Below are 17,208 nucleotides of genomic sequence, written 5' to 3'. Positions count from 1 at the left end.
ATCATAATCATAGATAGGGTCCTTATCAAAATGATGTTGATCAATTTCCCACTTCCCCTCTTCAATATGCAAGTAATCACTAAAGTCAATGTCCAAGGGGCTAGTGGGGCCATCTTTCTCAAGGTTCTTGATATGCACAATGTTTGAGATAAGATCCTTGAAAAAGATGGGGCTATCTTCAATTCTACTTTCTAAGGAATCCCCTTCTTCATGATCCTCCTCATGTTCATTGAAGGCTTTCTCTTGGATATCTAATGCTTGGCAGGCTTGTTCCCTGGCTCGAAAATGTTCAAGAAAGCTATCAAAGAATGCTTCAATTGATGGGATGCTCCTAGACTTGCAATTCTATAACCATGAATTATGACCATGGAGAGATCTCATGATCAACATTATGAGGACATCGTGATGAACCACCTTGGCCTTTGAGACATATGCAGCAAATCTCGCTACATAATCAATTCAAGAAAGTGGATCATCATCAAACTTGGACACCCCAAGTATGTTAGTCTAGTTGACATGATTAGGGTGTCCAGGGATGCCAGCGATGTCCAACGCGAGGATTTCATCAAAGTAAGACATTCTATTAGGTTACACATATCAGTCATGTAGGAGTCAGCAAGGTGAATTCAAATATGCCTAGAGAGATCCTTGGTTCATCCTACAAGCATTGACTTTGAAGCTCAATGAAGAACAAGGCTTTGCTCTTCCAATGGAGTCGCTAGAAGAGGGCTTATATTGTCGTTGAACGAGTCACCTCTTCAAATATTAGACCAAGGAGGTCGACCTACTTCCTCCCCGGCAAAGGCGCCAAAAAAGTACCTAAGGGACAAGTACTACACCAAGTGATAACAATGGGACAAAGACCCATTGTCACCTCAATCAATGTCCCTTGCTCTTTACGAACTTAGGTTGATGGGAGGAGCCCCGGAATGAAGAAAATCGCCAATAATGATGGGATCAATGATAAGGTATAAAGTGATTTCCAAGGCACATTCAAAGGAGAGGCTCAATTATGTCTTAATGAAGAAAAAGCTCCTGGAGAAAGCCCTAAGAGGAGAGTCAAGACCTAGGGTTACGGATATTCAATAATGATGAGTATGTTAGGATCAAGACTTCCAAGGTGAAACAAGACTTCTCTAGGAACTTTGCAAGACTAGTCTTCTTAAAAATAGGGTTTTCTTTCCACTAGATAAGCCTAGAAAGAATCCTATACGATGCCTAGGGTTTATGAGTAAGCGTGGGAGGATTCCCTCCAATGTGCTCACTAGGCCGATATAGGTAGGGAAAAGGGTCTAAAATTATCAATTCCTTAAATACCATGTGCAAGGGACCCTTAAGAAGACCAACAACCAAAGACGCTCAAGATGGTTTCCAAAGATGCAACTAGGGCTTGAGTTTTTCACAAAACAACCATGGTAATTTCTCCAAAGTGGGAGGATCACTAGAGGAGACACCAGCGCAGATTCTTGTCCAAGTGCTTTCGCAAAATACCTCCTCTAATGCAATTCGCAAAGAGCCCTATTTGGACATCTAGGAAAGGGGCCGAAAATTTTGGGAAAGAGAAAAAGGGAAGTAAGGAGAAGGTGACCACCAAATTTGCTTGGATCAGTGCCTAATCCTTGCGCTATGGAGTCTATGTGATTCAAACTTTTGCCGAAATTGTCTTCAAGAAGGCTAAAAAGTGATGCCCTAGCAACCACTCTTTAACATTTACCCACCCAAGATCTATGAACATTCATGGAAGAAAAACAAATTTCAATCCACTAGGAACATTCATCTACTTGTTATGCGGTGAGTAACATATGCAATCAACAATTTAACCTTCTTGACAATGATTTTCAATAAATTAGGGCACAAAAGAATTAGCTAGTTGCAATAATTCCACACATTAGACATTATTTCATGAAAAATCTTCAACAATATCACTTACAAGATAACAAGAGATATATCCAATCATAGGTTGAAAAGATGGCTCTAAGAAAGAATGAAATTTCAACTCCCAAATATATTGAAATGCATCAACAGATCTCCAATAGGCATCCAAGAAAAAGTGTGAAATTCTCCAAGAGAAATAGATCCAAGTGTGATCATGATGATCTCTCTCAATGGGAGATATCTAAATATATACGATACATACTCTATCCTATTTGAATAAGCCTAAGATGCCCGTAAAATTATTTTAATGTGCAAAATAGCATATCCTTGGTGACAAGCCCACCAAGTAGCTCATAAAGTGAAGAATAAGCCATCCAAAATGAGTCGAAATGATGAAATAATGGTGCAGAAGGGTCGTTTGAAGGCCGAAATGAATTGTCAAGGTGCCATAATGAGGGTGAGGGCTCCATGAATGATTGACAAGGGGGGTGGCCCCTTGATCTCTAAGCAAAGCATCATGTGGTGCTCCAAAGTGGCTCTTGTGAAAATTCCTATCCTCGAGGAACTCCTATTGCAGCAAAACTGAATTTACTTCTCCTACTTGATTTTAATATACATTATCAAGTTATTTTCTAAATAATACTGAAGTAAATTACTTCTGCAGCCTACACCAATTTAATTTGATTGCATGAAACAAGATACATAGGACACAGTTATTTTTGGACAAAATAGTCCCCAAAAAAACCCAATGTGGGAAAACCGGTGCAACAGCTCTGAGGGTTTTCTACTATTAAACAGTAGTTATGAATACAATGTTGGATGCCCTCCCGGTAATCCAGTGATAGAGAAAAAATATAATGGCGGAAAACTAAGTGAGATTACCTCACTTCACCCGGCAGTGTCCGGCTGATCCGGCAGCAGAACTGGCTAACCCCGATTATCTCTACGCCAACCCTACGTAGGCCCTACATCAGCTTCTGCGTTGTCTCTTCTGCCTCCTGGAACTTCTGCGTCAACCTCTCCCAGTTGTTCCAGCGACTCCTCGACATTTTTCGGCTTTCTGCGTGAGGGCAGCCTCACTTCTACGCTGGCCCTTCTGGCTCTGTGTTAGGCATGCGTGGGGCCAGATTGGCCCAACGTCAATCCCTCTAGATGTTGCACTGCCTCCACTAGTGGCTCTCCGCCTCTCTGCCCAGTATTCTTGAACTATCCCTGCCCCTCTGCTGCAGAATGATCACTCAGTTCGAATTTCTCAGCGTCCTAGCCCTAGAAATCGAACTCCAAATCAATTCATTCTCTCCATGTGTTTCTAAATGAACTCCAAGCCTCCTTCTTATACTTTTCTCGTTGAGACTTCAACGACCAAGATTAAGTCTCTAATTAACGGCTAAGATAAAAATTGACTTGATCCGCTTTATAGAACATTCTCACCCATATTTTGATTAATACCCATTAATACTTTAATTTTCCTAAGTATAGACTTAGGAACCCCATTAAAAATATTAATTATTTTAATAAAATACAATCGGAATGGAATTTCACCAAACAATTTTTGGGTTCTTTAGAACTCATGTGCCTTAGCCTTTCCACCAATTTTCATGGCTAGAGCACATCCGATGCTACCAAAAACTAACACTCCCTCTTAGCGAGGAATGTGCTCTAGCAACAATATCCATTACATGTTGCTCTTTTTCTAAAGCATCTCCTTTCCGCACTGTTGCTGCCACCAACACTGTGTTGTTGTTGTCACTGTACTGCTGCCCATGACACTGCCATTGCGACTGTTGCATCTATACTACAGCTCCCTCTGCATCTGCTGCTAACACAGTCACTGTTGCATTTGTACTACAGCTCCCTCTGCATCTGTTGCTAACACTGCCACTACTAGCCCTGCACTTCGTCATTTTCCAATTGTTGTTGCTCAGCAACAGAAAAGCATCCAAAATTTCTGAACTAACTGTGTTCAGTGTAATACCATGTGAATGTTGGAATCTAATTGCTACTAGTCTCTAACCCTCTGAATCTTCTGCGTTGTTGCTGACTTCTACACTGTGCCATCTGCACTTCAGCCAACCTTGCATTGCATTGATCAGTCTCTAGTCTCAGGCTACCGCATCTTTCTCTCCAAATAATCCACTGCATCAACTGACACTAAGTCCATCTCGCTATTGTTGAATCTTGGGCTCCTGTAGCAAGGAATTGATCCAAGAGGTGGACTCCTCAAGGATTCGACTCACATGTAGTCCTCCCGACTACAGCTCAGTATCGCCTCATTTCCCTCCTCGAGATGCGTGGGCACTCATGGCAAACTCATCTTCGTCAATTTTTGTTGGAGCAGCCTTAGGATCATGTTTTTCATCCTTATCATTTTGCTTCAAAGGAAATTGGGATGCAAAGTGGCCCATCTCGCCACATCTGAAACATTTCACCTTCGAAATGTCCTTCTTCCGCTTCTGCTTCTGTTGTCCCTTTGATGTTAGAGTTGCGTCCTCCTCCTCCTTGGTCTTCGTGCCACTCCCATTGCGGCCATTGAGGTTGACCTTAACCAAATCCCTCATTAATTCTTCTTGTTGAAGACCTACCCACATCTCCTCCCATGAAGGTAGTCTTTCCCTACCCAATATATTTTGGACGAAGACTTGCCAGTCATCTGAGACTCCATTCAGGGTCGTTCTTACCATCGCGGTAGACTGAGGAGTAGACCCCACTGCAGCAAGCTAGTCTCTAGTGTCCTGAAGACATTGAAGATAGGAGTTAACCCCTTTTCCCTTCTGCATCAATGTCCGTTGCAACTTTTGCTCTAAGTACATCTTCCGTTGTTTGGAAGAGCCTTCATACAGTGAAGACAAAACTTCCCACACTTCTCAGGTTGTATCTTTTCCCTGCAAGTGTGAGACCACATGATCCCGAACTCCATTGAGTATGAACCTCTTTTCCCTTACTCGGCCTTGTACTTCTTCTAATCATTGTCCGCAAGAACAGCCACAACACTCTTGGCATAAGCTTCGAGATCATACTCCTCCAGAACAACTAAGATTATGGTCTTCCATATGACATAGTTGGAAGCTCCTTCCAACCTGTCCTAATCTCTGAACCCATGTGATGCCATCTCACCCAAATTGTCGAATTGACTCCTCTAGTCACTGCTCAGCACTAATATGTTGTCCGGCAAGTGAAGAATTCGGACTTTTGGCAAGAAAAGTCCTTAGGAGAAAATTCCCCTTCTATATGTCTTCGCTCTTTTCCGGCGGATTTCTGCCCCGACAGAAACTGCGCCCTTCAAGCACTGCGTTGAGGCTCTGCGTCACTTCCTTTGCCTCTGCAAGCTCACGAACCAGAAATCATACCTCTCTGTAGACTCTCTCAGAGAGAGATTTCCTCAGAATCTCTGCTTTCCCAGCAAGGACTGCGCAATCTCTTCAAGGGGATTCGAAATGTTGCCAAATGCATCTATTGGCCTCTCTGCTCAGCGTTGGATCTGCTCTTCTTGTTTCAAAATCAATGCTTTGATACCATGTGAAAAATCCTATCCTCAAGGAACCCCTACTGCAGCAAAACTGAATTTACTTCTCCTATTGATTTTAATATACATTACCAATTTATTTTCTAAATAATACTTAAGTAAATTACTTCTCTAGCCTACACCAATTTAATTTGATTACATGAAACAAGAAACTGAGCCAAGAACAAGATACATAGGACACAGTTATTTTTAGACAAAATAGTCCCTGGAAAAACCAAGTGTGGGAAAACCAGTGCAGCAGCTTTGAGGGTTTTCTATTATTAAGCAGTAGTTCTGAATACAATGTTGGATGCCCTCCTGACAATCCAGTGACAGAGAAAAAATATAATGGCGGAAAACTAAGTGAGATTACCTCACTTCACCCCGCAGTTTCCGGCTGATCCGGCAGCAGAACTGGCTAACCTCGGCTATCTCTGCGTTGGCCCTGCATAGGCCTTGTGTTAGCCTTACAGGCTCTGCGTCAGCTTCTGCATTGTCTCTTCTGCTTCCTGGAACTTCTGCATCAACCTCTCCCGGCTGTTCCGGCAGTTTCCGGCTTTCTGTGTGAGGGCAGCGTCACTTCTGTGCTGGCCCTTCTGGCTCTGCGTCAGGCATGCATGGGCCCAGACTGGCCCAGCGTCAGTCCCTCTAGATACTGCGCTGCCTCCACTAGTGGCTCTTCGCCTCTCTGCCCAATATTCTCGAACTATCCCCTGCCCCTTTGCTGCAAAATGATCACTCAGTTCGAATTTCTCAACTTCCTAGCCCCAAGAATCGAACTCCAGATCAATTTTGACATGGAAATTATGTGGAGAGTCAAAGGTGATGTGGCAATCATGTGGGGCCCACCAAGCAAGACTCAATTACAAAGTCAAAGCAAGACTCAATTACAAAGTCAAAGCAAGACTCAATTACAAAGTCAAAGCAAGTCAAAAGTTTCCATGTTGAGCTCACGAGGCATACATATGGGTAAAAGTTCAAACTTTGATTTAATTCAAAATCAAATGTTATAAAAGTCTAAGGTGGAAAGTAAATGAGTGGGGAGGGGACCCACTTCACCCTCCACTTTTGTCTCACCGTATGGTTAACATTTATCAAACTTTTATCGAAGGGAAATACACTATGCTTGGGATCATACGCACATGCCAATTGAACTCCACGTTGGCCAGTCAAAGAATTGTCAACGCAGAGATATGCTACAGCAAGACAAAAATCAACTTATGGCAAAGGGATAGTTGAAAGATTCGATGGAGAAATTAGTGGAGGCTTGTCCCCGCTCACCCAAACACAATCACCTGTAAGCAGCACATGTTTGGGAGCTTCCACACATTCACCACCACAGTCCACGCTGGCACTCATCCTCAACCTGTACGCAGCAAATTAAGAGGCAATCCACTATAGTTCAGATTTTAGAGAATACGCAGAGGATAGTTTGTTGGCAATTTGACAGGGAATTTACAGGAGTTATAAAGGAGACTTGTCCCCCTTATCTTCACACATGTCACATTCAACAAAAACAAGATTTGTACGTTGCTCCTCTCACTCAATTATACGCAGGCCTGATTTCTGAGTTCAACGCAAGTAATGAAGAGACAGTATTTTGGGACTGTGACATGGTAATTTGGGGCTGCACATTTCATGGGATATTGCTCCCACTTACTTCCACTCTTCTCACACATGTTTCTCAAGAGCATATGTACAAGAGATTTGAGGATATTTGAGGAACAGTCAAGGTGTAACTCGCTGCCACCTTCAGCACTTGACATCAGTTTTCATCAAGCAACTCAGCCACTTGGAATTTGACTTGCTAGCATTGGGATCTTCACCCTTTCACTTGTCACTTGCAGTCACATTGGGATTAGCTCCCATAGTTCTATTTAAATGAGCTTTTGGCTCTCATATTATATCATGTAATGAGTTATTGGGCTTGAAGAAACTCTGCCATTTTGTACTTGCATTTTTCTTAATACAATCAAGACTTTGGGGTTATTTAGCTGGTGTTCTCTTGGCATTATAAGGTGATATCCTTTCATACTACTGCTATTATGTTTAATTTCTTTCGCATATTGAATTAATATTAGTTTATACTTGTCATCTTGTTTAGATTGATGTGTGCAAGCTATCTTGCACATATCATTGATTTAGACTAGTATTCTAGGGATAAGCTTGCCAATTCATTTTAGGAGAAATGTTTGGTTTATCTTATTCATTATAATGCTCTATAATATTGTGCAAACTAATACGTGTTCAAGTGTGTAGGAAAGATATTTTATATTGTGTGCAGGTATCCATCTGGACGTGGGAGAAATCTCAATTAGATCAACTCACTCCTAGTGTTAGCGATCCAAGACTCAGCCATTTTTTCGCTTCAAGTTTTCCATCCAACGAAGAGAAAAAAGGAGTTTTCTTACTCTATAGCTACTTGATCATCCATTTAAAATTCAAAATACTTCTTTGATTTTAGTTCTTTCAAAGTTATATCTTCTATTCAAGAGTCATTTCTAAAGCTAGGCAAGTATGGGGATTCACTCTTATTACTTAAGTTAGTACTTTGTAAATTAAATTCTAAGTTTAATTTTGGTTTCTTTTTCCTAATTTCACACTGACAATTGGTATTTTTTTTGTGTTTTGCAGCCCATAAGCTTGAGCATTGGGCTGCAAGAAGCTTGAAGAGAAGCTTTGGAAAACTACTCACTCGTGTGTATGCAGGACCCCCTCACATTATCCAAAGACTGATTTCTAGAGAGGCCATAAGCACTTGGGAGAAAGTTGCAAACTCATCTAGGTCGTGGGCCTTTTGAGCCTTGTGAATCTCTTTTGGAGAGTTTTTTCCATCTTCAAGTTTGTTGTTATATTTTTGGGGAGAGAGTCTAGCTTTGTTAGACTCTCATCTTTGTAAAGATCTCTCTCGTATTGTGGGTTGCCCTCTTAAAGACATTTATAACCGCTTTAAGCGCTAATAAAAGATAAAAATAATTGTTGGAGGGAGCTTGGGATTTTTCCCATGGCATCCCCCTTCCTCATTTAGAAGAGGGATTCTTGTGGGTGGCCTAATCTGGCTTCTAGTTTTTCTTAGCTTTCTAGTTTTTTTTAATTTCATACTGTGCACGCTCAAAATCAACACATTTCACTCCACATACAAATTTTACTAATCTTGTATTTAAATTCTCACATGCATACGCTCTCAAGTTTTGCAAATTATTTCTCTTTGAAGCACTTGCATGAAGCATTAGTTTAATTTAGAGATTTAACATAATTTGCACTTCATCTAGGCATTTTAGTATAGGAAGGCCCCAAGCCTCACTAAAACTTACCTCCAACTTAAGTTGGTTAAATACTCTTTTAGAGACCCTCTACCTCTATTGACTCCTCATTGTGAGATCCAAATATTTGGGCAAAGATGAGATTTGAGGACTAGAGTTCAATTGTACCTTTGCCTTAGTACTAATCAAATAAAATGAACCAAGAACAACATTCCATCACATTTGCTTTGGTTTCAAGTCTCACATGCAAATCTTATTTCAAGAGGCACTTTGGATGCAAGCATTGTAATCTCTTTTAATTTTGCAACAAGTTTAATTTTCTTGTACTTGAAAGTTGACCCATCTTTTGGTTTAATTGCATATTGTCATGAATGGTTGATTTCACTTTCAAGTACTATTATTTTGGGTTGCAAACTTAATTGCATGTTGTCATCCTGGTCTAACATTTGAGTTTTTCTTGTATCCTTTTGAGCAAGATAGTTTCCATGCTTTGATTTGTAGACTTATTCATCTTGAAAGCATTTATAATATCTTGTGCTAACACTTTATTGTTTCACTTTTCAGGGTTATTTTGGCTTTCCATTTGAAAGCATTTCACTTCATTTTAAGCAAAATACAATTTCATTTCTTAAAGAGCAAATACTTGAAAGGCACTGATTGTTTATGTAATTCATGCTTATCTTATGATGGTTATTGCTCATATCAGTTTTTGCTTATAAATCTTAAAGAGATAATCTATTTAACTCTAACAAATCTCCTAGAAACTCACATCTTTTTTTAACTTAATTTTTCATTAGGGACCACCCCCCTTAGCTAACCTAGGAGATAGCTCAAACAGAGAGAGTCGAGATTAGTTTGACAGCCCCTTGTCTGAGTTCCCTACCACCAAGCACACCTTGTGGGGTTGAAGGCTTTTCTCACTATTTTGTAGGTAGGTGTAGGCAACATTTTTGGCGTCGTTGTCAGGGACAAGCTTTCTTGTACCTGGGAAATCGACTAACCTTTTGGTTTTAGCATTTTTGAACTTTAGATTTAGATTCTTGCTCAAGTGGCGACTCCACTCAATCCAAATTTTGCAAGAGTCTCTACTATGAGAAATTCAAGTGGTCTAGTTAGCCCCTCTCCTGATCCTGAAAGGGTTTTTAGAGAGAGGTTGAATAGACTTTCTCATAGTAGAGCTCTTGCTAGTCTTGGGCAAGAGGTTGTTTCTGATATTCATTTTCTTTTTCAAGAACAAGTAGAGCCGAGCATCATGAATGATCTTTTTTCTCCTTGTGACTTCACTAACATAAATGGCTATCCTCACAATATCCCTAACAAGGCTATTGAAAAGTTGCCTTCCTTTCAAAGTAACAATGCCATTAGTGCTACATCACATGTGAATAATTTTAATTTTTGTATCTTTAAATGGTGTAACTCTGCTAGTTATGAGGATGTGAAGATGAGGCTTTTTGTTTTATCTTTAGAAGAAGATGCTCTTGATTGGCTCATTGAGCAACCTGCTAACTCATATAACTCTTTACGAAGCATTCTGACTACATTTTTAGATAAGTTTGGAGAGAAGAAGTAAAATAGGCATTTGATCAATGCCATTAGCAACATGAAGAAAAATGAGAATGAAACCATGGAGGAGTTTAACAAGAGATTCAATAAATTAGTAAAAAGCATGTCTGCTACTGTTAAACCTCCTAATGAATTTCTTTTATGCTCATATTTAGATGCTTTTCGGGTTGACACTGCCTATGAGTTGAGGAGGAAGGAGCCTACAAATCTAAGTGTAGCTCAATCTGAAGCCTTGAAGATAGAAAGGGCTAGAAAACAATCGGGAAAATCTGAAATTTCTGGTTTCAATAGAGGGCCATCAAAATCAAATGATTCCAAAGGCAAGGCCAAGGAAGAGACTACGCATGATCCTATTAAAGAATTAACTCAACTCATCAAGAACATGAAAGCAAATCACATTAAAGAAATGCAAGCCATGCAAAATAGGGTGGTGGCCATGGAAAGATCACAAGTGCAAAGATTCCAACCTAGGCCAAATGATAGATGGCAAAAGAATAAAGGCCCTCAACAAGGGCATAGGCCTCCAAATCCATTGGAATCCACCAACATGGTAGATCAGATTCCCCCATTTTGTAGGCCATGTAATGAGTTCCATGAAGAAGCCACATGCCCATATGTAAAGAGAATCATGGAAAGTGGCATGTTAGGAGATGAACATGTAGTGATAGCTGGTCAAATCAATATGTTCTCCATGGAAGATTAGATATACACCATTGAGAGAAAGCAAGAGATTGACCATAGGCCTAATAATCTTGGGGTTTACACTATGAGTGCAAATTTTGATGGAGTCACTAAGATTTTTGGGGAAAAACCTACATCCGAACAAATTCTTGCTATGGCAAAACACAAATTCTAACACATCGACTCTAGACACTAAGATGTGTTAGGGGGCTCAACCTTCAAACCGTCACCCTGGCTTTGGGGTAAAAAGTGAGTGAAAAACCCATAAAATTATCTGCCTCTAAAAAAGAAGAGATAATTAACCAGATAAAAAAAAAACACTCCAAAGTGTATTTGTTTGTTGATCGAGTCCCAACATCCTAGGCCTATTACAGACTCAAAAACTCATCATTACTAGTATCACTTATTACAATTCCCTGCGGGGTGTGGAATATGGGTACAAGAAAGATGATGAGAAGATAGAAGTAGAGATTAAAAACTCTGTTGACTAATGATATCTGATGGTACAACTGTCCTCTGGATCATCCTTGGGTGTGGAGTCTTCATATAATCATCAGGTGCCACTCCAGTGGTCAACAGGCAGCAAATGGGTGTTTAAGAAGAAATGAATGCAGAAGGCAAGGTGGAGAAATACAAAGCTCGATTGGTAGCAAAAGGTTTTCCCAGGTGTCGGGAATTGATTTTGGTGATATTTTGTCTCATGTTGCCAAGGTAGCTTCTATTATATTACTTTTATCTGTTGTTGCTGCTTTTGATTTTGAGGTAGAACAAATGGATGTGAAGACAACATTTTTTCACAGGGATCTAGAATAAGAGATCTACATGAAGCAACCTAAAGGCTTTGCGGTGAAGGGTAAGAAAGAATTGATATGCAAGTTAAAAAAGTTTCTGTATGGATTAAAACAATCACCAAGGACATGGTATCAGAAATTTGATACATTTATATGGGGAATTGGCTTCACCAGAAGCAAAGCAGATCACTGTGTGTATTTTAAATTAATTGGTGACCATGTTATTTATCTGGTCTTGTATGTGGATGATATGTTGCTAGTTGAAAATGACAAAGAAATTATCTAGGATTTGAAGACCCAATTGTCCTCCATATTCGACATGAAAGATCTTGGTGCAACAAACTATATTTTGGAGATGGAAATTAAACAAGATCGGGCAAAGAGGAAGCTCTACTTAAATCAGAAGAAGTATGTCGAGACAATACTACAGAGGTTTAATATGCAAGATAGTAAACCGGTGAAGGTTCCTATTCCTGTAGGTGTAAAGTTATCTACTGAACAATGTCCCAAGACACAAGAAGAGGAAGAGGACATGTCTCGTGTTACATATGCAAGTGCAGTCGGTAGCCTGATGTATGCAATGGTCTGTACTAGACCAGACATTGCACATGCAGTGAGAGTATTGAGCAGGTTTATGTCAAAACCAGGGAAGGAGCATTGGACAGAAGAGAAGCGAGTTTTCAGGTATTTGCGTGGCACTAGTGATTATGGTTTCTGCTACCAAGGAAGACCAGGATTGAACAAATTTTTGGACATCCGTGGCTTTGTTGATGCAAACTGGGTTGGAGATCTCGATCAGAGAAGATCTATAAGTGGGTATGTGTTTAACTTATTTGGAGGTACAGTCAGTTGGATGAGTAAGAGACAGTCTGTAGTGGCACTTTCAACTACAGAGGCAGAATACATGGCAGGTACTCATGCACGCAAGGAAGCAGTTTGGTTGCAAAGATTGTGTTCAAGTATGGGGTTAGTATAGCGAGCTATAAGGATAGACTGTGACTGCCAAACTGCAATTTTCTTGGCAAAGAACCCTGCTTATCATTCAAAGACAAAACACATTGATGTTCAGTCTCACTTTGTGAGGGATATGGTTGAGGATAAAAAGGTGTTGCTGGTAAAGGTGGACACTTTGAAGAATACTGGAGATGCATTGAAAAAGTGTATGAGCACTGAGAAGTTTTCTTGGTGTAGAGAAACAATGGGCGTTGCCGGGCTGAACCAATGAATAAGCTCTCATGTGGCCCCTTGTGGAAAGAAAACAACAAGTGGGAGAATGTTGGGTGTGTGTTATATTCTTTTCATGACTACCCCACGTGTGGAGGAGTGATAGCCCCCCTATACGTTGCGTTGGGCATAGCAGGGGGTCATAGGGGGAGTGGTAGCCCCCCTGCACGAGGTCCGGGGCAGCGCCACAAGAAAAAAAAAAAATTGGACCCTATATTAGGTGGGCAGACCTACCTACGGTTTTGTGCATGGATTTCGCACATGGTTTTGGGCATGATGGTTTTTTGTCTATGGTGTTTTGTAGATCCGGTCAAGGTAACTATGGTTATGTTCTAATCCAAGGTTAATTGATTGGGATTTATGGATGCTTCAGCATGTATATATATGTATTGAAACATTGAAAGGAATATAATGAAAAATCAATCTGTTAGTCCCGATTTTGGGATCCAAGGGAAAATCTCTGTGTATATTTGTTTTATGTTTTGTGCTCTCACCATTGTTTATTTTCTGTTTTTAAAAATTCATATGCAGGTAATTTATATACCGGGTTAAAACCTACAATGGCCGGATTTGATGGATCGACAGCTTGAGCAAGTGGACGGCGAGATGGAGGGTGTGGTGGCTGCAAACGAATTTTCATGCAGTAGAAAATAGGCAACGAGCATGGGTGGATCGACACATACATGGAGGGAGAAGTCTCAGCGCAACAAAAACCTTTGCAGGTTGGCGGAGCAGTGGTTGGGTAAACGTCGACGGCTAACATGAGTGGCGTGTTTGTCGATCGGTGGTTGCAGTGCTTGGTTGCTGCAGTGAGAGCGTTTTGTCTACCAACGGTGGGTTGAAATTGTGTTGAAGGTGCAGTGCGGGTTGAGCAAGACAATGTTGAGATCGAGACTACAGCTTGTTTTGTGGCTCGCTACAATAGACGGATGTCGCGTATGGTAGATTTTGGTGGTTGCTGCGGGAGTCTGTGGTGACAAAGTTCGGTGGGGAGCCACGGACGTATGTGGCACCGTTGGACTGATTACAGTCGGATATAGCAGTCAACGGAGTATCAACAGGGGTTGTGCGGAACGCAAATGCGGCAGAGTATTTGGACATGAAGCAGTGGTTATCCGACGGTGGTGGCAGCGGCACTGTGCAGAGGCAGAAGTACAAGGTCTCTTGGCGTCGATTTCTTCTCCTTCGCCCGTTCTGCGCCTTGGTTATGTGACGTGAGACGTGAGGTGTGTATAATAGATGCCTTGTAGTGGATGTAGATGGGCAATGGTGGCTGACGATGAGCACGGCTAGGAGTGGGCAGTTGACTCGTCAGTGGTTGTGTGCGGTAGCTGTGGTGGGGCCTCAACAAGGTGACGACTACCCCCTTTTTTTGTATATATATATATATATATATATATATATATATATATATATATATATATATATATATATAAATAAATATACTTTTATTTGCTCTCTGTTTATATATGTATAGACTCCCTTTTGTATATATTGACTTTCTTTTCTCTTTTTTTATATATTTCTTTTCGTAATCTTTTTTAATATTTTTTTTATTAGTTTCTTTTTCTTTTAAATTTAATGGCCAAAGGCCTAGCGACAAAGAAACTCCTAATTGGTGTAGCGAAATGCTTCAAGTGTGACGGCAAGAAAGTTGACGAATGATTGATGATCAAAGACCTGGATCGGAGAACGAAACTCTGTGCAACGGTTAAGCAGCCAAAGAATTGAACAGCTCTGATACCAAATGGAACGAACAAAGCCCATTCTTCAAGTTAAATACTCCAGAAAACTTGGAATATGTAGATCTCCATTGAGATACAAGAATATATATTAAAAAGTCTGAATGACAATGATGTTACAAATGAGAGTGAGGGCTTGCTTATATACCCTAGGCAGGTGCCTCTTCATGGAAGGTCATGTCCTTTAGCGACATACCTCTTCTTTAACTAATTACTAATTAATCATAATTTACGATGTTTATTATTATTTATATTTACATTATTTATATCGATATTTTATTCGTAACATGCTGCTACAAAAACAAAAACGTCCTTAGATGAAGGAGGGGATGTGTATTTGGCTTCTTCTATTTTGAAAATACATATTTGTTTCCTTTGTACTATGCAACGTAACTACTAAACATGGTAACAAAAGATTGATGATGTCAATTGGGTCTAGCACAGGTGGTTGAGAGGAGAAAATGTTATCATCTCCACCTACGTTCAAATCCCATTGTAACATTTTCATTCTTCATAAGTTTAAAGGATTAACTCCTACTTGTGATATTTAATGTACATTGTAACATATTAATGAAAAAACCTATACATTAAATTCTATGTATAAATCAAAGATGAGGACTAAGAGAGAAATTAGGAATCTGGATCTCATAGAATCAATTAGGGGAATTATTGCAAATAGCTATGGAGACAATTGAACTAAATATCCAATTATAACATATTTGCTATGGTCACTTAAAGCTGTATAAAGGAACCAATTGTCTAACAGAAATACACAGGAATGGATTAATTGAATAGAATTCCCCTTTAAGGTTCCTTGAATGTAAACTGCTACTGTCCCTTGCTTGATCTCGGTTTGAATGTATTTGTTGTTAAATCATAAACCCAGCAAAATTAATTGTTGATCAGACTGTTCATGAGCCAATTATTGAGGACGCTAGCAAGGTACCTGCAATTTCACTCTTGCTTATGCACACGAGGATGGAATGAATTGTTTTCCAAGTTGGAAAAGGCCTAAGTGATTCTCTGACGATTAAGCTTCGTACAAATTTGTCAAAATATATACCTATTCCTCCAATAGTAAATTATCTCTTTATTATATAGCATCTCTATATAGACTATGGAATGAACTCCAGAAATATTATATTGAAATTCATTGATTCCAAACTACTTCGGCAACAAGCCAACCCGCGTTATATCTGAAGAATCAACAGCTAAATTAAAATTGAGAGAGAAAGGGGAAAGGATACCTGCTGATAGAGGGCTTCTAACATGTCTTTGTTAGCTGTCTCCACAGGCCCCACAAATATACAAGACGGGCCCTCCCGCATGCCATACTCTGAAGAAGAAGATGCCCATGCTACTGCTGTTTTATTGCTGCTATTGCTAATAAGTCTACTGCTGCTGTTGATAACTTTATTCCTTTTATTGTTGTTGAAATAGGCGTTGGTTCCTGCAGTCAGATGCTGAAAGCCATTTTTGGACGTCTTGAAAATGGAAGAGGGCGGTTCCAACGATGGATGAAAACTTACAGAACCTACCATCCTCCTGCCATTCACAAGGAGATATGATCCGTTACACACATACACACACATACAGAGTACCGTGTTACTTCGAATCTGATTTTTTAGCCCTTGGGCATGTCACCGTTTCGTAGATAAATTGTAAGCCACATCTTATGCCATCGTGGCTTCATATAATGTACATCACAAACTTCATCTAATTATTATAACTATTATGGTGCTGCCGAGTCATAATAATTTAGTCTTAGTCGATTATACGTGTTTATCTTATTACATTTGAGAAATTGAAATTTTTAAACCCGTTTTAAGGAGCCTGTTATATGCACATTAAAATTAAACATATATTATTACCTATCTATTATAGTTATTTTGAGATAGTAAAGGTAATTTTTTTATTACTTATTAGATAGTTAGATAGAAAAGGTAATTTATTGTGTTAAGAGATTTAGGGTGGGAGAGATGTTGTAATGTTTTTATTATTGTTATGTGAATCTTTTGAAGATGAAGGGTGTAGGAAATGTTGTAATGTCTTATTATATTCTGTAAATATTTTGACTATATCAAATTACATAAAAATAAAATATATATAGGTGTGTGTGTGCACGTGCGCGCGCACACACATATATATGCCTGGGGTATGCTATGAAAGTGCTTATGCTTGGCTAAAAGTTTGTCTTCCTCGGACATAAGGAAATAAGTTAACGGCCCAAAGCCTAGAGGCATCTGACACGAGTGAAAACTTGCCCTCTTATGGATCACTAGTGAGTAATTACAAGTGGTGTGGTTTTCCTTGAATAACAGTTATGAGTCAACCTGCATTAGCGAATAGCATCCAATGGTGGTTGTTCTCACTGTTGGTTTGCCAACTGAGTTATGATAGGTTTTCCATATATATATCTTGAGGTGCACACTTCTTTTAGAGTGAAAGGAAATTTGATTCCTATGGGCGCTTGGTAGGTCTGGAGTTAAGATGGATTTAGGTTGGTTTTAAATTAAAATGAATATGAATTGTTGCATTGAGAGGTGTTCTCCAATCTAGTACTAAAA

At 39.7% G+C, this 17,208-nt stretch overlaps 1 protein-coding gene across 4 annotated transcripts in view; it reads right to left on the bottom strand.

The window, feature by feature from the left end:
• The window catches only part of LOC149185651 (uncharacterized), a 157,646-nt gene extending 141,338 nt beyond the window's left edge, over nucleotides 1–16,308 (bottom strand). Inside the window, exon 1 of one of the 4 annotated variants that reach the window (XM_089410759.1) lies at nucleotides 15,889–16,308. In XM_089410759.1, coding sequence (XP_089266885.1) covers nucleotides 15,889–16,233 — 345 coding nt within the window. In that variant the 5' untranslated portion in view covers nucleotides 16,234–16,308. The remainder of the gene's footprint in view (nucleotides 1–15,888) is intronic. The other 3 variants (XM_089410758.1, XM_089410761.1, XM_089410760.1) reach the window with 3 other exon arrangements.
• Nucleotides 16,309–17,208: the final 900 nt, after the last annotated feature.

The sequence above is a fragment of the Pinus tabuliformis genome, chromosome 3_1 (genome assembly GCF_031772625.1).
Source record: "Pinus tabuliformis cultivar Carrire ecotype Pingquan chromosome 3_1, CPIR1, whole genome shotgun sequence".
In the NCBI taxonomy this organism is placed as follows: Eukaryota; Viridiplantae; Streptophyta; class Pinopsida; order Pinales; family Pinaceae; genus Pinus; species Pinus tabuliformis.
The sequence above is the reverse complement of the archived record's forward strand: the minus strand, read 5'-3'. Positions and strand labels throughout refer to the sequence as shown.